The sequence below is a fragment of the Pleurodeles waltl genome, chromosome 4_2 (assembly GCF_031143425.1).
Source record: "Pleurodeles waltl isolate 20211129_DDA chromosome 4_2, aPleWal1.hap1.20221129, whole genome shotgun sequence".
In the NCBI taxonomy this organism is placed as follows: Eukaryota; Metazoa; Chordata; class Amphibia; order Caudata; family Salamandridae; genus Pleurodeles; species Pleurodeles waltl.
Window position 1 is genome coordinate 861,754,134 of NC_090443.1, and position 27,785 is coordinate 861,781,918.

General features: G+C 45.1%; 1 protein-coding gene across 2 annotated transcripts in view; it reads left to right on the plus strand.

Moving 5' to 3' along the window:
• Positions 1 to 27,785, plus strand: part of USP24 (ubiquitin specific peptidase 24) — a 1,409,949-nt gene that overhangs the window by 204,005 nt on the left and 1,178,159 nt on the right. For both annotated transcript variants that reach the window (XM_069232604.1, XM_069232603.1), the window contains exon 19: positions 25,273 to 25,384. In XM_069232604.1, coding sequence (XP_069088705.1) covers positions 25,273 to 25,384 — 112 coding nt within the window. The remainder of the gene's footprint in view (positions 1 to 25,272; positions 25,385 to 27,785) is intronic.

Here is a 27,785-nt window from a genome sequence, read left to right on the forward strand (position 1 = left end):
CCATCAGGTACCTCCAGATTCTGTGGTCGTTAGCGATGCCAGAAAAAGAGCAGCCAGTCAGTCATCAGGAGATGCGCCCCCACCTGATAAGGAGAGCAGGAAATTCGATGCTGCAGGGAAATGGGTTGCATCCCAGGCAGCAAATCAGTGGAGGATAGCCAACTCATAAGCACTGTAAGCTCGCTATGATAGAGCCCATTGGGACGAGATGCAAGACATAATCCAGCATCTCCCCAAAGAACACCGAAAAAGGGCACAACTATTAGTGGAAGAAGGGCAAGCCATTACTAACAATCAAATTTGATCTGCCCTAGATGCAGCAGACACTGCTGCTAGAAGTGTCAATACTGCAGTCACAATACGCAGATATGCATGGCTCAGATGTTCTGGATTTAAACCAGAAATACAGCAGGCTGTGTTAAATATGCCATTCGATAAAAAACATCTTTTTGGGCCAGAAGTTGACACAGCCACAGAAAAATTAAGAAAGGAATCATACACAGCAAAAGCAATGGGTGCACTATACTCGACACCATACAGGGAATCCTTTCGGAAACCTCAGTTTCGAGGTGGGTTCAGACAACAGAGACATCCACATCACAGGCAAACCCAACTTGCCAACCACAATACCAACAGGGTAGTTTTAGGGGCACATATAAAGGACAGTACCCCAGAAATAGAGGGAAATTTCAGACCTCTAAGCAACCTCCACAGCACCCTAAACAGTGACTTATTTCATTCCCTTCCACTCCACACCTCTCCTGTGGGGGGGAAGACTACAACAGTTCCACACAAAAACATTACCACCCACAATTGGGTACTATCAATTATCCGCAACGGCTATTGCCTAGAATTTATACACACTGCTCCAAATATCACCCAAACTATCCACAGAACACATCAGTCTGTTACAAGGAGAGGTCCAATCTCTGCTACTCAAACAAGCAATAGTACTGGTACCACAATCTCAAATAGGGACAGGAGTTGACTCACTATATTTTCTAATTCCCAAAATAGATGGCACCTTCAGGCCAATATTCGATCTCAGGAACCTCAATCTTTACATCCTGACCGAAACCTGGTGAAACGACTCCTCTGCGTCTGACATCGCCATAGCCATCTCAGACGGCTACAAGATCTCCTGCAGGGATCGCGTTAACGGAATCGGAGGAGGAATAGCCATCATCCACAAGGCCACCCTCGAAGTTCACACCCACTTGGACGACACCCTCAAGTCCGCCGAACACCTGCACTTCCGAATCCACACCGACCCCAACACCACCCTCAGAGGAACGCTCGCCTACAGACCCCCCAGACCCAGGGCACGTTGAGCAACGCCATCGCCGACCTCGCCAGCACCAACGCACTGCCCTCCACGGCTTACATCCTCCTCGGGGACCTAAACTTCCACCTTGAGAACAATAACGACGCCAACGTCACCACCCTGATCGTCAACCTCGGTCTCGTACAACTTGTCACCGCACCCACCCACGCCGCTGGCCACACACTAGACCCCATCTTCTCCACAAGCGACCACATCGCCTTCAACCACACCACGAACTCCACTGGGCCGACCACCACTGCATCCACTTCACCTTCAAGAAACAAACCAAACACCACCACACCGAGCGACCACCCTGTCGATGCTGGAGCAAAGTCACCGAAAATCAGCTGACCAACGCCCTAGCTGAGAGACCGCCTACCAACCCTGACAACGCAGCCCACAACCTCAGGCAATGGATCAGCGACTGCGCCAACCACCTCACACCACTCAAAAAGCCCTCCAACAACCAATCCAGCAAAAAAGCCACCTGGTTCACCAACGACCTCCAAGAGCAACTGCCGGAAACTCAAGAAGAAATGGCTCCACGAACGCACACCTGACAGCCACACAGCACTCAAGGACGCCACACACAGACATCACCAACTGCTCAGGCTGGCCGAGAGATCCTCCTTCAAAACCCGCCTGGAGAACAACGCACACGACAGCAAAGAGCTCTTCAACATCGTGAAGGAACTCTCCAACCCCAGCGCCATCGTCAACGACATCCCACCCTCCCAAGAACTGTGTGACGAACTGGCCACCGCTTTCCACCGGAAGATCACTGACATCCATGACCGCTTTAACACCCGACCACCCCAACCACGCCAATCTCCTCCTCCACGAACCCCACCCGTACCAACCGCCTGACCTCATGGACCATCGTCAACGACGAGGAGACACGCAAGACCATGAACTCCATCCACTCAGGATCACCATCAGACTCGTGCCCACACCACATATACAACAAAGCAGACACAACCATTGCACCCCAACTACGGAAGGTCATCAACATCTCCTGCGAAACAGCGAGATTCCCAGAAAGCTGGAAGCACACCGAAATCAATGCCCTTCTCAAAAAACCAAAGGCGGACCCCAAAGACCTCAAGAATTTCCGGCCCATCTCTCTGCTCCCATTCCCGGCGAAGGTCATCGAGAAAATCGTTCACACACAACTGACCCGCCACCTCGAAGACGACAACATCCTCGACCCCTCCCAGTCCGGACTCAGACGGAACCACAGCACCGAGACCGCCCTTCTCGCCACCACAGACGACATCAGAAGCCAGCTCGACAATGGCAAAACATCAGCCCTCATCCTCCTAGACCTGTCAGCCGCCTTCGACACGGTCTGCCACCACACTCTTAAAATCCGCCTCCACGAAGCTGGGATCCAAGGGAAAGCCCTCAACTGGACCACATCCTTCCTCTCCGGCAGAACCCAGAGAGTCCGCCTCCCTCCCTTCCAATCCGAAGCTACCAACATCATCTGCGGCGTACCCCAGAGTTCATCCCTCAGGCCGACGCTGTTCAATATTTACATGGCCCCCCTCGCTCAAGTGGCCCGCCAACACAACCTCAACATCATCTCCTACGCCGACGACACCCAACTCATCCTCTCCCTCACCAAGGACCCACACACTGCCAAAACCGACCTCCACGAGGGTATGAAGGCCATCGCCGATTGGATAAGAGGCAGCCGTCTGAAACTGAACTCTGATAAGACTGAGGTCCTCATCCTAGGGCCAACCTCGCTGTGCACCCCACCGACACCAACCGACCACGCACGCAACCTTGGTTTCATCCTCGACTCATCCCTTTCCATGTCAAAACAGGTCAACACCATCTCCTCCTCCTGCTACAACACCCTCCGCATGCTCCGCAGGATCTATAAGTGGATCCCAACCGAAACAAGAAAAACAGTGGCACAGGCCCTCGTCAGCAGCAGGCTTGACTACGGCAACGTACTCTACGCAGGTATCCCGTCCAAGGACCAGCAACGCCTCCAACGCACCCAAAACGCCTCCGCTTGACTAATCCTCAACGTACCCCGCCGCAACCACATCACCCCCCACCTGAGAAACCTTCACTGGCTCCTCGTCGACAAGAGGATCACCTTCAAACTCCTCACCCACGCACACAAAGCACTCCACAACACCGGGCCAGCCTACCTGAACAGCAGACTCAGCTTCTACACCCCCACCCGACAGTTCCGCTCCTCCAACCTCGCCCTCGCCGCCGGCCCCCGCATCCAACAAATATCCTCCGGCGGCAGATCCTTCTCCTACCTCGCCTCCAAGACCTGGAACACCCTCCCGACCAACCTAAGAAAGATCCAAGACCTGCTCACCTTCAGAAGACACCTCAAGACTTGGCTCTTCGAGCAGTAGCAGCACCCCCACCTCCCCCCCCCCCACAACCCCATCACCTTGAGACCCTCGCGGGTATGTAGTGCGTTCTACAAATATAATGATTGGTTGATTGATCCTGTCAGAACATTTTCAAATGGTAACTCTACAGGATGTCCTCCCACTACTACAAAAACACGATTGCATGACGGCATTAGACCTCAAAGATGCGTATTTTCTTTACCCATCCATCCTACACACAGAAAATATCTCAGGTTTGTCATTCAAGGAAAGCACTATCAGTTCAAAGTGTTGACCTTTGGAATTACAACAGCTCCAAGGGTATTCACAATTTGCCTAGCGGTAGTCGCAGCCTACCTAAGAAAACAACATATACATGTCTTTCCATATCTAGACGATTGGCTAATAAAATCAAACAGTCATTCGCAATGCCAAAATCATACGCATTATGTAATACAAACCTTGCACACACTAGGGTTCTCAATAAACTACCAAAAATCACATCTACAACCGGCACAAATACAACAGTATTTGGGTGCAATACTAAATACTCAGCAAGCGCTAGCATGTCCAAATACACAAAGGATACAAGCTTTCCAAAATGTAATCGCACAAATACGCACAAATCAACGATACACTGTCAGATTTGTCATGACAATTTTAGGGATGATAGCATCATGTATTGCAATTGTTCCACACGCAAGACTAAACATGCAGCCCTTACAACAGTGCCCTGCACAACAATGGTCACAGGCACATGGTCAACTTCAAAATCTAGTGTTGATAGACCGCCAAACAGGCATGTCCTTCAGTGGTGAAATTCCACAAATCTAAGCAAAGGGCGGCCATTTCAACACCCTGTGCCTCAGACCATAATTACAACAGATGCATCAATGATTGATTGGGGAGCTCACCTAAACAATCACAACATTCAAGGGCAGTGGGATGGCAAACACAAACAGCTACATATAAATCACTTGGAGTTGTTAGCAGTCTTCCTATCACTCAAAGCTTTTCAACCTCTTCTCACACAGAGGAATGTTCTTATCAAAACAGACAACATGACAACCATGTATTACCTAAACAAACAGGGAGGGACACATTCATCCCAACTCCCTTCTAGCCTAGAAAACTTGGAAATGGACAATCCACAACCAAATTCACCTGTTAGCACAATACATTCCAGGGATAGTCAATCTATTAGCGGATATCCTCAGCAGAAATCACCAACAAACACACAAATGGGAGATTCGTCCTCGAGTACTTCAAAAATACTTTCAAGAATGGGGAACACCAAACATAGATCTGTTTGCCACAAGCGAAAACACAAAATGCCAAAACTTCGCATCCAGACACCCACATCCCCTATCCAAGGGCAATGCTCTATGGATCAATTGGTCAGGGATATTTGCTTACGCTTTTCCCCCCTCTCATTCCATTTCTAGTTAACATGTTGCGTCAAAATTCACTCAACATAATACTCATAGCACCAACATGGGCACGTCAACCATTGTACACAACATTATTAGACCTGTCAGTAGTACCACACTCAAAACTCACAGACAGACCAGATCTGTTGACACAAAACAAAGGCCAAATCAGGCACTCAAATCCCAAGACACTCAATCTAGCAATTTGGCTCTTGAGGTCATAGTTTGGATAGTTACAACTCCCATCAGAATCTATGGAAGTTATTAAACAAGCAAGAAAACCCAGTGCTAGACAGTGCTATGCCAACAAATAGAAAAGATTTGTATATTACTGTCAATCTAAACATACCGACCCTCTTACAGCATCAATACAAGTCATCGTATGCTATTTACTTCATTTACAAAAATCAAATTTAGCATTCTCTTATATAAAAATTAATCTTACTGCAATTTCATCATATTTACAAAATACACAGCACAGCTCCCTATTTAAAGTTTCTGTCATTAAAGCTTTCATGGAAGGTTTAAAACGCATCATTCCACCCAGTGTTTAAGTAAGCCTCAGCAAGGCCTACTAGTGCAAGGGGTTCACCTTTCTCTGCACAAAGTCCTCAGACCATGTAGGAAGAAGTTGGCACAGAAACTGAAATAAAAGACAAGGTTTATTAAACCTCATGAGGTGGTACCACAGTTCAAACAGCACCCTTAGGTAATGTTTGAAGTAGCACACTGAACTGAGAGAGCATGGTCCTTTAACACCCACGCAGGGGCTAAAAGGAGGTGGTACAATTATAGAAGCAAGACTTGCATACATGTAAGGTCATGTGGAAATGCACAGTCGACAGGTAGGAGGAGCTAACCGTTTTCAAGGACTAACAGCTGCAGACCTTACTGAGCATGTGCGAAAGTGGGAGATGCTAAATATAACTTGTCACTAGGCGGATTTTCAAGAGCAGTTAACAGAAAGGTAGGACAGAGCACATGGTGAGCACATGGCAGCATGTGGCAGAGAAAATGGCTGCCATGAATACAAATGGATTCTGCGAAATGTTAACAATAGTTACTAAATACAAGATGTCTTCTGCTAATGCTTAATCTAATTGCTGCTAAACTACAACAGACGACCCTTTCAGCATTAGCTGAAGACATTCGTCTTTCTAGGATATTGTAAATATTCATCTTGTATATTTATGCTCATCATTTCAGCTATTTCCTTATCTAACATATGTTGTGCTTTCATTTCTGCAATATTTCTTTTGGTAGGCATACAAGCAGTAATACACATGGAGCAGAACATTGGACCACACTGAATACAGATACAGCATGTGAAAAATATTGCAATCATTACACACAGGATAGTCAGTAGTTTCCAGCCCCAGGCAGAAACAAGAGCCCAAAACCATCCAGAAAAAGTCCAAGTACCAGTCTCTGTGTGGATTTCTGCAGCAATTTTATGCAATTTAGATATTGCATCATATACTGAAGGTGAGTGATCAGGAATAAAAATACAGCAACTACTACCGATGATGCGACATGCACCACCTCGGTCAGCTAATATCACATCTAGTACCATACGATTTTGGAGCGCTACAATCCTCGCAATTTGGAGCTCCTCAGTAATATTCCCAAGTGCCAGAGCTGCCTGATTGGTAACAGCTTCCACAACCCTAGTCAATCGTCTCACTTTCCTACTGTTTAACGCAGCACCCACAAAGGGGAACAACCCTAAATTAAAATCAACATATTGTTGCAGGCTAGTATCCGTTTGGTCTACCTCATTTGTACTTACTGCCCTTTTATATCTATTTTTAATGATGTCATTGAACAGTTTAAAATATCGGTGATACGATGCAGGGGCCAAAAACACAGGGGGTAATAGAAAAGATACATAACACACACCTGTCCACCCAACAGGTAGTTGGTAATATCCATAGTTACCACAAACAAAATATGTAATATGTGAAGCTATAAAACGACTATTATTTACACCCTCAATAGTTAAAATCAAGGTACAATCGGTTATCCCTACTGGAATTCGCCCAATGCTACGTATACATAAATCTGCTTTAGTTTTTGTAACAGAAATCACAAATTGTTCTTTCTTGTCAGTCTCTCTTATATTTGTGAAGACATATGGTATTGAAACATTGTCCGGTTGATACTCTTCCCATTCCCATTTCTTTCCTTTGGCTTGGGGATACCCATCTTTGTCTTGGTAGCATACTTTATTAAGGCGAAAAAGAAGTCCGCCCTCTGTACGTTTTCCAGATGCAAACAAAAGCGTGTACCAAGGTTGACAAGAACCATTGTGTGAAAAAGGAAGAGGAATGAAAGGTGTTCCTCCTTTCTTTTGATGTGCAGGTATCATTCCACATACCCAACAGTTAGTAGTAGTTGTAGCATTATGTGTATGATGCAACATCTGAATGAAAGAATTATTGAAGTACGATTGACGGTGCTTCTGCTCCTGATAGGGAAGCGTAAAGTAATAGTGATCCTCTGGTACTGGAGTAGTGGCAACAAAAAACTCATGAGCATGAGCCTTCTTTTCAACAAACCAAGTGATTGTTGCTGTAACCACCAAAACAACAACAAACCCCATAGTACTAATGATCAGTTTGTCATTCATTTTAGCAACAGTGATAATCAACCCTTTCGGAAATGAATTAAAAACAATCGTTGGAGCCCTTATCCCTGGGCAGCCGCTGATTTCTTCACCATGGGCCAAGACGGGTGTCACTACTCTAATGCATGGCTGATCCCCCCCCCCTTGCCACATTGGCTCTCCGCTTCACTAACCCAGGGCGGTAGCTCAACCATTTTTTTTCAAAAAAAATTCAGATTCTTTCCTCGGTCTCAAATTATATCGCGACACTCCAGAAGTCGTATGGTCCGGGAAGTCCTCTGCAGATTCGTCAGATGATATAGCACGGCCTTTCTCCGTAGTCAAAATCTCTCGATCGGTCAGCACAGCAGGTTCCACCAAGGTACGTAGCACTCTCTTGCAGTGAGTACTATGGACCCAATTCTTTTGGTTCGTCACTCGAACTGCTGTCCTTGTTGCAAGGAGCACCTGTTCTGGGCCTCGCCACCTTGGTTCGAAGCTGCTTGATCTTTCAAAGGACTTAATCATCACCTGGTCACCAGGTCGGAGTTCATGGCCTTCACCTGTAGATCTGTCAGGAAGTGCTTCTCGAACCTGTTGATGAATAGAAACCAAATTGTTGGTTAACTGTGCCAAATAATCATTCATCAGGACACAAGGCACATCATATACAGATTTTGGCTTAGGAACTCCCCAAATATTCATTGGCCTTCCGAATACTATTTCATAGGGGGTCAGACCTGTTTGAGAGTGTGGTACTGACCTAATAGACAATAATGCCAACGATAATGCATCCGGCCAAGTTAAGGATGTGGAAGCCTGTATCTTCGCTAACTTCAGCTTCAAAGTAGCATTATACCTTTCCACCAACCCTGCTGATTGTGGGTGGAAAACCGCATGGAACTTCTGTTTTAATCCCTAATCCTTTCAAGACATACTTAATAACTTCCCCAACGTTATCACTCCATAAAAGTCTGCAAACACCAAACCTAGGGAAAGATTCTTTCAAAAGCACCTTCGCTGTGGTAATGGCAGTATTATCCTTTGTGGGATACGCCTCTATCCATTTACTGAAGGCACAAACAACCACCAAGACATACTTTAAATTGTTGCAGCGTTCAAGCTGAATATAATCCATTTGTAGAACTTCAAAAGGTGCAGTTGGTGTAGCAAACCCTCCCGCAGGAGTACGTGTCCCTTTTCCAGGATTGTATTGTAAACAGATCAAACAAGACTGTACTACTCTTTTAGCTGTACTGGAAATTTCTGGATGCTCCCAAACTTGCGTAAGCAACTTCGTTATTGTTAAAGCTCCAACATGTGCCAGCCCATGTGCCATCTGAACCATAGGTTGTACAAAAGCTATAGGCAATTTCCATTTATCCATCTGCTTATTCCGCCAACAGCCCTCATCATCCAATTCTCCATCTTCAGACCATTGCGCACGTTCTTTCACAGAAGCAGATTTCTGTAAATCTAATACGTCTTGTCTAGCATTATGCCAACGTTCAGCTTGTGACTTCACTACATACATAGAAGTATTACTTCGCTGCATCGCAGTATCACGTGCTACGCGGTCTGCAAGAGCATTACCTTGCCCTATCTTATCGGTCACTTTCTTATGTGCACTACATTTCACAATAGCTAGTTTCTTTGGATGGGTCAATGCAGTCAAGAGGTTATGCACTAATTCTCCTTGCATTATCTGCATCCCGTGGGATGTAAGAAAGCCTCTCTCCTTCCAAAGCAAACCAAAATCATGAGCCACTCCAAAAGCATAGCGGCTGTCTGTATAAATGTTCACACATAAGTCAATACTAAGCTCACATGCTCGTGTCAAAGCTATTAGTTCAGCTGCTTGAGCTGACATCTGTGGTATACGAGCTGTCTCCACTACCGTGTATATTGTGGTGATTGCATATGCAGCTGAGGTCGTACCATCTGGCAACTTCAAACAAGACCCATCAACCCACAATTCCCCGTCTACATCTAGAAGGGGCGTATCTTGTAAATCAATACGACCCTTTGTCTGTTATCTGTAAGAAATATACAATCATGTGTTTCTTGTGACTGAGGTTGAGTCACCGGATATGGCAACAAAGTGGCTGGATTTAGTGTTGCACATCTCTTCAGTGTAATGTGAGGAGCCAGCAATGTCAACTCATATCCTGTTATGCGGGCGCTAGTTAAATGTTGTGTTTTTGTTTGATTTAAAAGAGCATCAACCGCATGGGGTACTAACACCAACAGTTTATGTGACAAAACTATCCCTTCACTCTGACGTATTGACACAGCTGTTGCGGCAACTGAACGAAAACACTCGGGCAACGCTCGAGCGACAGGATCAAGTACTGCTGAAAAATATGCACAGGGACGCTGCTTATCGCCATGTGTCTGTACTAAAACTGACAATGCACATCCATCTTTCTCATGTACGTAAAGTGCAGAAGGCTTCATGTAATCTGGAGTACCTAACACTGGTGCTGAACAAAGGGCTTGTCGCAGCTGCCTGAAAGCAGTCTCACATTCATCTGTCCATGGGAGGGGCATTGGAGTATCTTTAGTCAAAAGTGCTAGCAAAGGTTTGGCAATGTGTGAAAACCCTAATATCCATTGCCTACAAAAAGAAGTAGGACCAAGGAATGCACGAACATCTTTCTGAGTAGAGGGTACTGGTGTGTCTAAAATTGCTTGAATACGATCTGATGTAAGTGCACGGCCCTCCTTAGACAAAAGGTGACCTAAACAGGTCACCTTTGGTCTAAAATATTGCAATTTCTTTTGTGACACAAAGTAAGGACAAAGTGCACTTTTCACATTGCTCAGGGGTATCATTCGCCAACAAAATATCATCTACATATTGTATGAGAGCCACACCTTCAGGCAAAACAAAAGAATCAAGTTGTCGTTTTAACGCTTGACTATAAATACTTGGACTCTCCGTTTAGCCTTGAGGAACTCTGCAAAACCTATATGATCGTTTATTTAGAGCAAAACCAAACAAATATCGGCTGTCAGGATGAATAAGGATCGAAAAGAAAGCATTCTTCAAGTCTATCACAGAGAACGAAGTTGCTGTCGGGGGAACCAAAGTAAGAAGTGTTGTGATGTCAGATACCACAGGATATTGTGGTATCACAATCTTATTGACTTCTCGTAAATCAATAATGAATCGGTAAATCCTAGTATCAGTATCCTTTTTCAGAATAGGAAGAATCGGACTGTTACAAACATTATACAGAACTTCCTCAACAACTCCAACTGAAATAAGATCATGCACAATTCGTGTGAGTGCTTCTTCTCCCTCCTGTGAAATTTTGTATTGAGGCAAACGTGGCAATACAGCTCCCTCCTTGACACTAATATGTACCAGTGGAATAATCATTTGTCCCACATCAATAACTGAAGTAGCCCACAAAGTAGTAGGGAGTGAAGCTAATGCAATATCCTCTTTAACAAGACAAACTCTTTCCATCACAGGATGATTATCATTTAAAATAACACGCACCCCTTCAGGAGAGCATCGTATTGTAGCCCTGAAATACTTGAGCATATCAAGACCCACAATATTGTTGGTGTATTTGGAGAAAGCAAAAATGGACATGGAGCAATAAACTTATCAACTTGGAATGCAAGTGGTTGTGACAATGGGCTAGGGGAAGGTGTTCCATCGAAACCTATCGATGTAATGGTTAAGCCAGACAGGGGAGCCCTTGGAATCAATTGTTTAGACAAGGCGCTACCAGTAGCTCCTGTATCAACCAGAAACTGATCAGTAGAACCCAAAACATGTGCTGTAACATAGGGACCCCTCTGATCTACTGGAACTTCAATTGATTCCTTACCCCATCCTAGGCAATCCTATGCATAAGCAGAATCTTGGAAATCAAGCTGCACATGGTTAGACATCTGGTATTGGTTCCTCCTATCAAAAGTGTTAAACCCATCCTGCCCTCGTACATTAGCATCAACCCTAGCATGATCATTCGTGCTTCTTCTAGGTCCTGAATATCCTGAGCGATTTCTCATTTGTCCCCGACCACGTGAACAATGCTGAACACGTAGTGCTGGACAATCGTCAGCCCAATGCCCAAATTTCTTACAATACGCACGCTGATCAACAGACAAATTTGAACGAGTGTAAGAAGAACCATAAGATCCACGTCCACCTCTATCACTACCTCTAAAAGGCGGACCATAAGCTTGAGCCAACATAACCTTCGTCTTTAATTCTTTAATCTTTTTGTCCTTGCTACCTTTTGCTTCTAATTCCTGATGTTCATAATACTGAGCCATAGTCAAATGAGAAACCGGAGTAGAGGTAGTCCATGAACTCTCACTAGCTTTTAGACGACTAGCTATTCCTGGTAACAGATTTGCAACATATTTATCGACAAACAAATGTCTGCCCGTATCATCTGACAATAACTGACCGCTAAAATCATGAAATGCTTCTTCAAAGCGTGTAAAGAAATCAGAGACCGATTCATCTGCCTTTTGCTTACAAGATGCTAAAACAGTCCAATCTATCTTTTTAGGGGGAATAATCGTTTTTAACTTAACTGATATGGCTGCAGGAAGATCTAGAATCAACTGATATGGCTTTTTCGCAGGTTCCCTATCCCCATCCATCTGTTCTAATTCTTTCCATGATGCCCCAAAAACTGCACGATCATCAATTTTACGAACAGTTGTCCACATATCTGGCGGTAATATCAATCCGAAAAATAAATCAATGTCAGACAAAGTCATAGTACAAGAACTAATTGCTCCCTCAACTTCCTTATAAAAGGCGGCTGGATTTTTCCGCGGGTCAGGTAATGCTGTTTTAAGTGCCATTACATCTGCCCTATTCCAAGGAGTATACACCCAATTATAAATAAAATAACCCTTAGCATCAACAGAAGTTTTACCATCACTTGTACCCAATCCTTTAGGAGGAACATACAAAGGCGCGGCCTCCCGCATTGGTTTCGCGTGAACTATCATAGTCTTATCTGTTCCGAAGATGGAAGCTTGGAAGCTTGCACCCCACCGGTCTGAGATGTCCGTGTAACTACGTCCAAATCCCTTTACTCCTCTTGCAAGCGGACTGCCGTAACACATAATTTCACCAAACGCCTGATTGCATCAGCCACCTGGGAGAAAACAAAAAGACCATCACGCATTTGCTTATGATCAGCTGCTACATCATCCGGCTCTAACTCATCAGAATATTTCCCATATAGTTCAATAACTTCTGAGCCAAATGCCTCAGTAAAATATAGCTGCTCCTTTTCCGTCCACCCTTTCATGTTGTCTAAAAGTTCAGAAGCAGAGACAACGCTACAAATTGTTTTACGAGCAATAGATCTAAGCTCAGACGCACGGTCAGCAGGCAACATAGAGCGACTATCTCGCATCGTCTGTGGCTCCGAACTGGAAACCTTAGCTAACTCATGAGGGGCAGAAGGAACAACATACGGAGGTGGAGGGCGATCTAGTAACAAAAAATCATCATGTGGTTTATTAAGGATAGGATAGAGAGGTTGCCTAACAGTGTATTGGCCAGTTACCTGTAATTTACGTTCTTTCTCTTCTAGCTCCTTTAAGTCATTTATTTCTTTCTCTCTCATTTCCAATGCTTTCACATATACATTCTTCCGCTGCTCTTTCTCAAGCAAGGCTTGCTCACGCTTCACTCGTCCACGCACTTCTTTCTCCCACATTCGTACACAGTCAAACATATCTTGCCTAGTCTTTCGCTTACACATACATTGTTCCACATACTCGATCTTTCGCAAATCAAATGACCCATGCATAGGCCAACGTAACTCAGGATCCGCACAAGTGTATTTATTCCATAATGTGCTGTACATTATAGAAGAAAGACCATGTTTAACATACATATCTCTATTGGGCGTCCCCTCTGGGGGTGCTGGTTGCGATTCTTCCAGTCTCAAATTGGTACCATTACAAAAGCAACACATCCTATGAAGCGCGCTAAAAACAGGCATGCCAAAAATAGTGCAGAATATGCAATATTATAATCAAAGTAGCACTTAAGGTACCGTTCAAATCAAAATTAAATTGGAGAAAATTCTCCTCATTACTTGCCTATATAAATTGCAATTTATATATCAATTCAAAGGACACAAATTGACTAGTCACCCAAAACACGAAAGCCACAGTAAGTAGTGCTAAACTACATTACCAAACAAAGGCATCAAAACCCACAGCAAGTGCCGTAAAACGGCTCTTACCAATCACAGGGTGTCCAGGTTCCAACTGCCAAGTTCTAAAATCGATCAAATGGTCACTATATGATGAATGAACAAAAAGGATCTCAGTCGAGGGCCGGCGCTACCTGGATGGTCAAATCAGAAAGAAGGGAAAAACGCTGTGGTTGCCAAGACTCTGGTCTCCTCAGGCATTCATCGTCCGCAGCGAGATCCCAATCCTTCGTCGCGACCAATCCGTTTGGCATCCGAGTCGCCGATGAGTCCCTGTTCGGGTGCCAATTTGTTGAAGTAAGCCTCAGCAAGGCCTACTAGTGCAAGGGGTTCACCTTTCTCTGCACAAAGTCCTCAGACCATGTAGGAAGAAGTTGGCACAGAAACTGAAATAAAAGACAACGTTTATTAAACCTCATGAGGTGGTACCACAGTTCAAACAGCACCCTTAGGTAATGTTTGAAGTAGCACACTGAACTGAGAGAGCATGGTCCTTTTATACCCACGCAGGGGCTAAAATGAGGTGGTACAATTAGTGAAGCAAGACTTGCATACATGTAAGGTCATGTGGAAATGCACAGTCGACAGGTAGGAGGAGCTAACAGTTTTCAAGGACTAACAGCTGCAGACCTTACTGAGCATGTTCGAAAGTGGGTGATGCTAAATATAACTTGTCACTAGGCGGATTTTCAAGAGTAGTTAACAGAAAGGTAGGACAGAGCACATGGCAGCATGTGGCAGAGAAAATGGCTGCCATGAATACAAAATGGATTCCGCGAAATGTTCACAATAGTTACTAAATACAAGATGTCTTTTGCTAATGCTTAATCTAATTGCTGCTAAACTACAACACCAGGACACCTCCAGTCCCCTCTTGGAATTTAAATATAGTGCTTACATGACTTATGGGACCACCATTTGAGCCCATGCACTCCTGCCAAATGCAATTCTTAACATGGAAGGTTGCCTTCTTAGTGGCAATTACTTCTTTAAGGAGAGTAAGTGAAATCCAAGCCTTTACTTTTGAAGAACCGTTCTTCCAAGTACACAAGCATAAAGTTGTACTAAGAACAAACCCAAAATTTCTTCCAAAGGTCGTATCACCATTTCATATAAATCAAACAGTGGAACTGACAGTCTTCTTCCCACAGCCAGATTCTGTAGCAGAAAGAGCTCTACATACATTAGACATCAAAAGAGCTTTAATGTACTATGTAGACAGAACTAAACCATTCAGAAAGACTATACAACTATTTGTAGCCTTCCAAAAACCTCATACAGGCAATCCCATATCAAAACAAGGTTTAGCAAAATGGATTGTAAGATGCATCCAGACATGCTACATTAAAGCCAAAAGACAACTCTTAGTTACACCTAAAGCACATTCTACAAGGAAAAAAGGTGCTACAATGGCTTTTTTAGGGAATATACCAATGGCTGAAATATGTAAAGCAGCCACTTGGTCAGCACCTCATACATTCACTAAACACTACTGTATAGACGATTTATCACGACAACAAGCCACAGTAGGCCAAGCGGTACTAAGACCATTATTTCAAACAACTTCAACTCCTACAGGCTGACCACCTCTAATTTATGGGAGGACAAACTGCTTTGTAGTCAATGCACAGCATATGTATCTGCAGCTACACTTGCCATCGAACAGAAAATGTCACTTATCCAGTGTACATCTGTTCGTGGCATGTTCCGCTGCAGATTCACATGTACCCTCCCACCTTCCCAGGAGCCTGTAGTTGTTTAAGTTTCAAACATTTTTACATATGTATGTACATTAACATTAGCATGGACATCTTTTACTCTGTACCTATATACTCTATCACTCCTTCCTTTACCCTCTGCGGGGAAACAATCTAACAATTGAGTCGATGCCCATGCGCAATGCAACTGATGAGGAGGAGTCACTCGATCCCGTGACTCAAAAACACTTCTTCAAAGAAAAACAACTTGTAACACTCCGAGCCCAACACTAGATGGCAGAATAATGCACAGCATGTGAATCTGCAGCGGAACTTGCAACGAACAGATGTACACTGGGTAAGTGACATTTTCCATATGCAGCATACAGCAATGTAAAGAATTTCAAATAATATCCTTAAACCTATCATAGGAAAATATGTGATTTATTCATAAATACAACATTTATTCAAAAATGTTGCTGCCCCAAAACACCCAAGAATATATGGGGTACAAAACAAAGTGCTTTTGGAACAAAGAAAAAGAAAATCAGAAGTCACCTCTCATTTATTATACACATTATATACATAGAAGCCTGTCAGTTGACCGCTTTACAACAGTATGTATCACACATTTTATAGGGGTAAAGTGTCCATATCACTGTTGCCAATTTGTTGATCCCAAAAATGCAATCCAGGCTCAATCTAAGTCGAAGTTCTTAGAATTGCTTCAAATACATTAGAAACATAACCTTGTTTTCACTGGATCACCACCCGCACCACTACCCTGGTGCCCCTGAAAAACTCCAAACCCAAAAGATCCAATAAAAAAACACTAGCTGTTACAATGCTGACCTTAGTGAGTCCAAGAGAGTTTGCAAACTCTTGCAAACTTGAAAGGAAATAGAGAACCACCTGAAGAACCACCACAAGAAACACCTACAAGGCCTTAATTAGACACTATTACTATTGGTGAAGAAAAAGACCCTGACTCTGAGAATCAAATCTGTCTGCAACATCTGCAAGGAGCTTTTCATGTTCTTCAAGGAATTCAAAAACTCAACAGCCGCAACTAACACCATCACCCCTACTTAAGAACTCTGCAACAACCTCTCTTACTTTTTCCATAAAAAAGTTACCGAAATCTACAGCAACTTCAAATCCCACCCCCTTCCAACCTTCTCAGCTTGCTTACGTCATCAACCATCATACCAACTGAAAGCATGAAGCTCTCTACCTATTTACGACACTGCAGCAGTAATGAAGACCGTCTATTCATGGGTGCCTTTAAACCTCTTCCCCACCATATCTACAAACTGGGAAGAGTTACGATGAGTGCTGCACTTGCCTCCATCATCCATACCTCCCTCTAGACAGCCACCTTCCCTGATAGTTGTAAATACACCAAACTCACTGCGCGCCTCAAAAAACCTTCAGCCGACCCCCCCACAGTACTCAAAACTACCGACCTATCTCTCTGCTCTCCTTCCCAGCCCAAGTCATTGCAAAGCCCATCAACAGACAAGTCTGACCACAAACAATGCCACAAACTTCTGGATGACTCACAATCGTGATTACCGAAAGAATCACAGCACCGAAACAGCTCTCATCGCTGCCACAAACATACACACCATCCTTAACCGTTGACAGATCATCATACTTATCCTCTTCAACCTCTCTACCACTTTGAACACTTTCTCCCACTACACACTCATTGTCAGATTACACACAACGGTAGTAAACAGACCAGTGCTCAAATGGATAGCTTCCTTCCACTCCGGAAGAACTCATCTGCAGAGTCCTGCAAGTATCATCACTTTTCAATATGTACATGACTCCCCTGGGAAATATCATCAGGTTCCACGGAATCAACATAATCGCCTACGCTCACGACACCCACCTAATTTTTTCCCTCGGACGACACCGTCCCCATCAAAACAAATTTAAAGCAGTGCACGACCAGTGTGGCCAATTGGATGAAAAATAACTTCCTCAAGCTCAACACTGTCAAAACTGAAGTGCTGATCTTTGGGAGTAAGAGCTCACCTTGGGACTCCACCTGCTGAACTCGAAACCACACCCACCCCAAACGACCATGCTTGGAATCTAAGTCTCATCCTGGACACCAACTTTGCCACAAGGGCAATACCTCAGCATGTTAAGCAGAAACCTCAGGTGGCTCCCACTGGACACCAGACATACCATCACTCTGGCCTTAATCATAAACAGATTTGACTACGGTAACACTCTCTACGCAGGCATCCCAACCCATCTTCTTCACAGGCCTCAACCCATCCAAAACACTGATGCCATAATCTTAGACCTCCTGAGCTGATCCCACATCACATTACTTGTTGGAGAGCTCCCCATCCAAATGCATTGCTAGTTCAAACTTCTCCCTCTCCCCCCGCCGCTCCCCCCCCCCCCCCCACACACACACACCCACAGAGAGAGAGAGAGAGAGAGACACATTTTGCTTGATATATGATGTTAACTTGTCCAAGTGTGTGCGGGGATCCTGCAAACCAGGCCCCAGCACCAGTGTTCATTCCCTAAACTGTGCCATGGCTTCCCCAATTGGCACACCCCTGGCACACAGCCAGGTCCTTTATAAAATGTACCAGTGGTACCAAAAGCTCTGTGGCCAGGGTGGGTCCCTAAGGCCTACAGCATGTATTATGCCACCCTAAGGGACCCATCACCAAACACATCCACACTGTCATTTCAACTTGTGTGCTCTGTTGGGTGTGAAAAAGACAAAGGAGACATGACCACCCTCTCTGGTTGCCATGCCCACAAACCACTGCCTGCGGCATAGGAAGTCACCTCTCTAGCACGCCTTACAGCCCTAAGGCAGGGTGCACTATACCATAGGTGAGGGCATAGCTGAATGAGCAATATGCCCCTACAGTGGCAAAGTCCATTCTTAGATATTGCAAGTGCAGTGTGGCCATATTGAGTACATGAGCTGGGAGTTGGTCACTACGAACTCCACAGCTCCATGATGGCTTCACTAAATACTGGTAAGTTTGATATAAAACCTCTCCGCTCAATAAACGCACTCTGATAACAGTATTTGATGTATTGGAAAATGCACACAGAGGGCACCTTAGAGATGCCCTTTGTATTTCACTCAATCCTCTAGTATAGGGCTGACCGGTCTGTGCCAGCCTGCCACTAACATTAAAGTTTCTGACGCCATGGGTTGAGAGCCTTTGTGGTCTCTGGGGTCAGGAACAATGCCAGCTCAGGGTGGAGGTGCTTCACACCTCCCCCCTGTAGGAACTTCAGCACTTGGTGGTGAGCTGCGAGTCCTGCCTACTCTGCACACAAAGCCCACGGCCTGTGTCCAGGTGGCCCACCGGACTAGAGAAGGTCCCTAGGCGATTCCAACTTCGAGTCCGCCTTGGGTTGGCCGCTCCTCACCAACATGACGATGCCTGCAGTCTAAATCCAGAGGACCCCACTTACCGCGACTGGCTCCGGTGAAGATTTCCCGACACCTAAAGGTACCCGTGCACTGACGGTCCAGCGACGTCCAGTGGGCTCTCTACTTACCAGTCCAGGAGTTGGTTTTCTTCAGTTGACTCCCAGGACAAAACCAGCATCTTTGTGACACCTGCTGTTATCGCATTGAGAAGCATTAGGCACCCGATGCTGTGTTTGTACCCTGCACCTTGTGCCGCTAAGGGTGTGTTTGGTGCTGACCTGTGCCCCTCCTCCGTGCTGATCTGAACCTCCCATGTCTGTGCCCTGAAGTCGCAGGTACTTACCTGCATGCTGTTTCTTTCTGAGCCCACCCCCCACCCCCTCTGTCTCCATAGGATTTCATTGGGCGCACAACACCGATTTGACCTCTGCACTCAGCCGGCCCTGTGTTGCTGGTGGTGTACTCTAGGTGTCTTCCTAGACATTGCCCAGTGGACACCTTAACTGCCGAAGACTGGGATTGTAAGACAAGTACTTACCTGTGAGTTGTGTTATTTTTCCTTCCCTAGGACTGCATTGCTTTCTATGAGAAATTGCACTGTTTCCACTTTTGAAGCTGAAAAGTATTACTTGCCTGTAAACAGTTTTGTCTGTGAATTCTAAACAAAGTGCATTTGATACTTGAAAGTGATAGATTCTTAAAACTGTACTTACCTGCAACAAAGATCCTTGTGGTTCTAGAAATAAAGTAACAAAGTATATTTTTGATACATAAAACAATTGGCCTGGAGGTAGTCATTGAGTGTGTGCCTCATTTCTTGACGTGTGTGTACAACAAATGCTTAATACTACCCTCTGAAGAGCCTACTGCTCGACCACACTACCACAAAAAAGAGCACTAGTTTTATCTACTTTAGACTCTGTAAATCCTCTGGCGATCCAGTGGACTCTGTGCATACTATACCTTCCTTCGGCATAGTATATGCAGAACCAGCTTCTTACACCCCTCATCTACAGATCTAGCGCAGGATGTCAATAATTCTCCTGTCAAGCACTGGAGTGACCTCCCTCAATCTATCAGGGCCTCCTCTTTACTTCTTGTATTCCACAAGAAGCTTAACGCCTGGCTTTTTAATTACTTTTCTTGCAGGACCATCGAGACTGCGTGTACTCAGGCCCAGCCTCACCACACACCTACTCTCACCTACTCAGTGCCTGGATACCCTCACAGGTGACCGCGCTTAACAAATCCACCCTTCGTTACATTTCATTCAAATATGCTGCATGTCAAGATAAGTCCTACCAGTGTCTGTGTCTCCTGTTCTGTTGTCATCGGAATGCAGATTAGAGACCGGAGACCAGCAAATATGCCACCCCACACACAGCCTTGAAGCTCTGAAAATGTTTTATGTTATAATTGTGATATCAGAATACAATCTTGAAACGTCAAATTCTTGTGGCACATGGTACAAAGTACTGTAAAACAAAATTATGTAATGCTCCCATCAGCATCTGCCAACATATTTGTTCTTTTGCACATCTATTTCAAACCTAAAATATTTAATTCAAACTTCTGTATGATAGAAAAACTAGTGTTGTACCATCTTAATAAAATGCACTCTGAATTAATATCTAATGTGTCATATAAATAATACGCAAAATCATGCACGTATATCCAAAAAAGCAGTGAAAGCAATGAAGTCACACAAATGCCAGGGAAAAAACATGAAAGAAAATACTGAAGTCTCACATTCACAAGGCACTATTGGTTGGGCACTGAATCCGAAATCTGCTGTTGAATAACCACTTCCTCACAAGTTTTTCACTATAGGGAGACATCTTCTCCCTTCTCCCTTCTTCCTTTATTTCTCATTTTTTATAGTGCTTGCCATTCTGATTCAAGCATGTGAGTCCGTGATCAATCCAATTACGGAGAAGAAATATTTACCATTAACTACAGTTCTTCATCATTGTTATCTTTCATGAATTCACATACAACTCTCCCTCCTTCCTACTTTGAGGCTTACATCGTTCTGTATTACTACTTACACCTGTTTTAAAATGTGACCAGAGGTGCATTCTAGGAGGAGAGGAAATCGAAGCACTTCCATCTCATTAACTGAAGTTTGGGCCATTTTCAATGAGTTAGATGTGCTGCTGAAATGATGATTGTTCATCTCTCTAAGGCTTTTTGGTTTTCGGTATTACTGTTCATTGTGACTGGAGGCTCCTTCCATGATGGGAAATTAAACAAGCATGTGAATCCATAAAATGTTTGAGAACTGTAGTTATTTATTATTAAGCACCAATGTATGTGTTCCCCTTTGAACCCAAAATGTGAACAGGTATTGTAGGAATCTGGCTGTGTATATACTATATTAAAATGAGATAGTGTGCACAGAGTGCAGGGGTTCCCCAGAGGCTTAACAGAGGCTAAAGTAGATCATATCAATGCTCTTTTGTGGTGGAGTGGTCGAGCAGTTAGGCTTATCAGAGGATAGTGCAAGGCATTTGTTAAACACACACAGACAATAGAAGAAGCACACACTCAGTGACTTAACTCTGGACCGATGTTTTTTATGTATAAAAATATATTTTCTTAGTTTATTTTTAGAACCACAAGATTCAAGTTGCAGGTAAGTACTTCAATAGATTTACCAGCAGTACTTTGTTTTAAATCGATAAGTTATACAGTTCTTGAATTATTGGCAATAAACTGTTTAAAAAAATGGACATTAAGTGCAATTTTCGGAAACAGTTCCTGGGGGAAAGAAATGTTAGTTCGATTTGCAGGTAAGTGCAACACTTACAGTTTCAGTCTTTGGGTTTCAGGAAGTCCACCGGTTGGGGTTCAAGTTAACCCCATACACCCACCACCAGCAACACGGAGCGGGCCGGGTGCAGAGGTCAAAGACTAGCAATTGTTTAGCGTGGGCTCCTATAGAGACAGGGGGTACTTGGAATCAGGTCATCCTGCAGATAAATACCCGCGACTCGGAGGGCAGACCAGGGGGGATTGAAGGAGCACTGGAGGGGCCACAAGTAGGCACCAAACACACACCCTCAGCAACATGGGGGCGGCTGGGTGCAGGGTGCAAACAGGACGGCGGGCTTCCAATGCTGGTCTATAAGGGCCACGGGATCACTCAGAGGCTGCAGGAGAGGTCCAGGTGGGTGTCTCGGGCACACCACCGGTTGGACAGGGAGGAGGACCACCTGCTGAACGTTGCTGCACTGGAGGTTGGGTTCTCCAAGGCCTGGGCATTGCGGGTGCAGTCTGTCTTTAGGCATCGGAAATCCTTGTCCGGAACTTTGCGGTCAGGGGGGTCCTCAGGATTCTCTCTGCAGGTGTCGTTGTGGAGGGGTGGACAGGTCAACCTAGAGTGGGCACTTGCTCGCAATCGCCTGGGGACCTTCTCTAGCTGGGTGGATCACTTGGACACTGGCCATGGGCCTCAGGTGCAGAGTGGTCAAGACTAACTCATCCGGAGTGAAGAGGGAGTCCTCAGTTGTTGGTATTTTTTTTTGTTTTTTTGGACACAACCACTGTCCTTGGGAATTCTTGGTCCTTTTGGGTGCAGGGCAGTCCTCTGGAGTAGAGGTCGCTGGGCTCACTGGATGCATCGCTGTTCTTTTGCAGGTTCTTTGAAGCAGGAGACAGGCCAGTAGGGCTGGGGCCAAAGCAGTTGTCCTCTTCCTTCTTCTCTGCTGGGTGTTTCAGCTGAGCATTCCTTCTTCTTCTTGTAGGTCACCAGGAACGTGGTGAGCTGGGTTCAGGGAAGCCCTTAAGTACAAGATTTAGGGTCTTTACAGGGGTCAGAGGGCAGTAGCCAATGGCTACTGTCACAGAGGGTGACTACATCCTCCTTGTGTCCACTCCCTTTGGGGTGAAGGGTACATTCCTATCCATATTGGTCCCTGTCCTCCAAACCAAGATGGAGGATTCAGCAGGGAAGGGGTCACTTCAGCTCTGGACACCTTAGGGGGGAGGTCCCAGCTGAAGTGGTCACTCATCCTTGTTTTTCCTAAGTTTTCCACCGAACTGGCTGCCAAAAGAGGTGCTTTGTCCGGGGGACGGGCATCTCCACTAGCTGGAGTGCCCTCGGGCACTGTAACACTAGGCCTGAGCCTTTGAGGCTCACCCCCAGGTGTTAAAGTTCCTGCAGGGGGAGGTGTGAAGCACCTCCACCCAGAGTAGGCTTAGTTTCTGCCCTCAGAGAGCACAAAGCCCTCACCCAATGGGGTCAGAAACTTGCAGGCTGACACAGACCAGTCAGTCCTACACTAGAGGATTGGGTAAAATACAGGGGGCATCTCTAAAATGGCGTTTGCGTGCATTTTTTAATAAATCCTACACTGGCATCAGTATGGGTTTATTGTGCTGAGAAGTTTGATGCCAAACTTCCCAGTATTCAGTGAAGCCATTATGGAACTGGGGAGTTCGTACTGACAAACTCCCAGACCATGTAAGTACAGTGTGGCCATATTAAGTACAATGTCTAAGAATGGACTTAGACACTGTAGGGGCATATTGCTCATGCTGCCATGTCCTCACCTGTGGTACAGTGCACCCTGCCTTAGGGTTCTAGGGCCTGCTAGAGGGGTGACGTACCTATGCCACAGGCAGTGTTTTGTGGGCATGGCACTTTGAGGGGGATGCCATGTCGACTTTGCCTTTTTCTCCCCACCAACACACACACAATCTGCAATGGCAGTGTGCATGTTTTAGGTGAGGGTCTCTTAGGGTGGCACAACACATGCTGCAGCCCTTAGGGACCCTCCCTAGTCACAGGGCCCTTGGTACCACTTGTATCTTTTACAAGGGACTTATCTGTTTACCAGAGGTGTGCCAGTTGTGGAAGCAATGGTACATTTTAGGGGAAAAAACACTGGTGCTGGGGCCTGATTAGCAGGATCCCACACACTCTTAGTCAAGTCAGCATCAATATCAGGCAACAATTGTCAGTTTCCTACAGGTATCCATGCTGATAATTTGTGGCAGTAATGGTCCTTGCATATATTTAAATGGAGCTTCCAGCCGTGACATAATAGCTATAGATTGCATAGTGAAGATAGTAGACTGAGACGCCAAGGCCATTGTACATGTGCTGGGGAGTGCAGCTGTTGTTGACAAAGTTGTCATCAATTGAATCATTGTTGACTAGATGATCAATTTGGTTGTCGTCAGCAGAGATTGTTGTTGGCGTGGGCGTTAATCAAGGTTAGACGTGACTGGTTTGATGACAAACGTGCATGCTTACTATTTTGTTTAATTTGCTCCTCATAGAGAACAGGCTTTTATCCCATTATGAAGTTAGTTTTGGGGGTGTTAATTTGATGTATTATGTACTCATGTACAGACTACTCGTGTTGGGGTGACCTACAACAAAAGGACAAACTATAAATTCATAACTAACATCTTTATTTAATCTAGGCTACATTAATTTATGGTAGGCCTAATGTGAGCCAGTGTTTTTACAGTTCCCAAGCTGCTGCTTAAAGCAATTATGTTTTCAAAGAAGTAAACCTTTGTCAAGGGTACCACATTTTTTATTGTAGATTGATATTATATTTGTATTGGGTAGTGGCAGGCCTCTTACTTCTGTGTGGTTACAGATCATATAGTATTATAAGCCTCATTATATTACCCTGAATCCTGTGCATGAGCATTTTTGTTGCCTTATCTGACGTCCCCCAATTCCATCAGTTTTATTAGGACATAACCTGGAAGGGAATGCGCTAATTTGGATTAGGGTAGTTAGTTTTCTTGTTATTTCTGTTATTAGGCTGCCTCTAGAATTTTCAGTGGTGCTCAGCGTTTATCTGTTTCCTGCAATCGTACCTGTGCAACAAAGGAAGGTGATTTTTGTCTGTGATCCTCATGAATGCTACTACACTTTGCTTCTCCCACTATTTTCAGAAATATAATCAATAGTTGCTGTTATATGCTGTTTCTGTAAGCCTGTGAATAAACACACATATAGCTGGATTTAATCCAGATTTGTTTGACAATTATGATTTTGTGGTGACCATGCTGTATTATAATGCATTCGTTTACATACTTTGCACCACATGTTTTGGCATTGCAAGAAACGTTTAGAAGTGAGAATTGCCACTCTTGTGTTTTCAGTGTTTTTTCTTGGGCATCAAAGAGTTTGTTGGAACAATTGAGTTGCTTAATGAGACTTTATAATTTATACCTTGATTTACAGATGTGCTTTGAATGGTTTACAAAAGGGCAACATGATCTTGAGAGTGATGTGCAACAGCAGCTCTTTAAGGAAAAAATTCTTAAACTGGAATCATATGACATTACAATGAATGGTATGGCAAGTTCTACTTTTATCCATTTTTTTCAAAAATTATTTCCATGAGACACTAGTTTATAGCAGGATCATGACCTTGGTAATGTATTACTTTCTTACTGCACTGTATATATAAATCAAATATTATGTTTGATCTTGTTTAATGAATGTGTGGAATATACTGTATTCAACGTATGTCCAACATAGTGATGTGACTACGCAGACATTACTTACATATGCATTTTATTATACATTTGATAGAGACTTCTAGCTGCAGATTCCTTACCTTGCTAATTATTGCTGCTCTATTCACCCAAAGGCTATGAGGGAGCGATCCCTCAAGCTTCAGGCTGCTTGATGTGGGATGCCGCAATGATCTTTATCCCAGTCGAGAGGAAGGTCCTGGGAGTGGTCACAAAGTTCAATATCCTCGTCACACTCAGTCGTCTGGTCATTTGGGTAAGTCCCACACAAGAAGAAGAGCTAGAAGTCAAAGAGGTCTTCAACTTCACCTTGTCCGTCGGCCGACTAGATGAGGGAGCATCAGCGTTCGAGGCCTGACTCTGCGGTTGGGCTATCGCCTGGGTCAGCTATGTGCTTCCCAGCATTTCCGGTAGTCGGAGCTACTTCCACTCAACCTCAGGAATTTTATGAGGCTAGCCCCTCGTATTTGCATGCTCCACTCCTGCTAACATACCTCGAAGCCCACAGATTTGGGAGGGGCCCCAACTGGATCAATGCCAGTGGATCCAGCCCCGCCACCAGTTGTGCCACCTCCTTTACTGGTGCTGCTATCCTCATTCTGATCCCTGACTCGGAGATGGAGGGGCGTCATCCGTCGACTGGAGCCTTGCCTTCCAGGCTGGAGCCTGAATCCATTCTTATGCGCTAGGACTTAGGGATGATTGGGAGGGGTCGCTGCACCCTGAAAAATGTCCACCTAGACATGGACTGGTGTGTGGATTTGGCGGAAGCCAGCGGACTTGACACTTCTCCAGATACTGGCATGCTTTCTCCCCCTACTGTAACTATGGAGAATTGTGCTCCCTTTGCAATGGTGGTGAGGAGGGTGGCTGTAGTCCTGGACCTTAGCCTGCCCTCTGTATCTATCACGATGAATGTCTTGACAGAGGTGCTTCATCCGGATGTGACCCCCTCAGAACCTGTTCTCCCATTTAATGAAGCCCTTACCAACATCCTGCTTGGGTACTGGTCGAAGCCGAGCACAGGGGCTCCTGTGAATAGGGTGATTGCTCGCCATCGCTCTGCCCAAGGGGACCCCAAATTCCTCACACAACACCCTACCCTGGAGAGCTTGGTGGTCCAAGCGTTCACCTCCCACGAAAAATCCTGGTGCATTCCCTACAGCACCACCGGATATGGAATCCAAGAGGCTGGACACCATAAGAAAGAAGATGTTTTCGTCCACCAGCCTGGCACTGCGGTCCGTAAATACCACATGCTACTCCCACGCTCTGTGGGATACAGTTGCGCAGATGCTGCCAAGGGTTTTGATTGAGGCCTGGATCATAGCAGTCTGTTGCCGGTGGGAGAGATGCAGCTGAGTTCATGATCAGATGTAAACTGGATACCACTGACTCACTGGGCAGAGTAGTATTGTCAACAGTGGCCTTGTGGCGCCATGTCTGGTTGAGGACAACTGGATTTTCAGGGGATGTCTAAACATTGTTTATGGACAAGCCATTTGAGGGCTTCCATCTCTCCTGGTCAGGATCTGTAATCTGCCCCACTGGCGGTCTATAACATCGACCAGTGGGTTTTCCAGATTGTCTGAAGGGACTACTCCTCCAGCTTACAACAGGCTGACGGAAATGCCTCCTTGGCATGGTTACCCCCTAACTTTTTACCTTTGCTGATGCTAAGTTTTGATTGAAAGTGTGACTGGACCCTGCTAACCAGGCCCCATCATCAGTGTTCTTTCCCTAAACTGTACCTTTGCTTCCACAATTGGCACAGCCCTGGCACTCAAATAGGTCCCTTGTAACTGGTACCCCTGGTACCAAGAGCCTTGATGGCAGGAAAGGTCTCTAAGGGCTGCAGCATGGTTTATGCCACCCTGGGGACCCCTCACTTAGCACATGCACAGTGCCTCTCAGCTTGTGTGTGCTGGTCCGGAGAAAAAGACTAAGTCGACATGGCACCCCCCTCAGGGTGCCATGCCAACCTCACACTGCCTGTGGCATAGGTATGTCACCCCTCTAGCAGGCCTTACAGCCCTAAGGCAGGGTGCACTATATCACAGATGAGTGCATATGTGATGAGTGTCTAAGCAAAACCTTAGACAATATAAGTGCAGGGTAGCTGTAGGAAGTTGGCTCTGTATGTACTATTTCAAAGTAAGAAATAGCCTGCACAGAGTCCAAGGGTTCCCCTTAGAGGTAAGATAGTGGCAAAAAGAG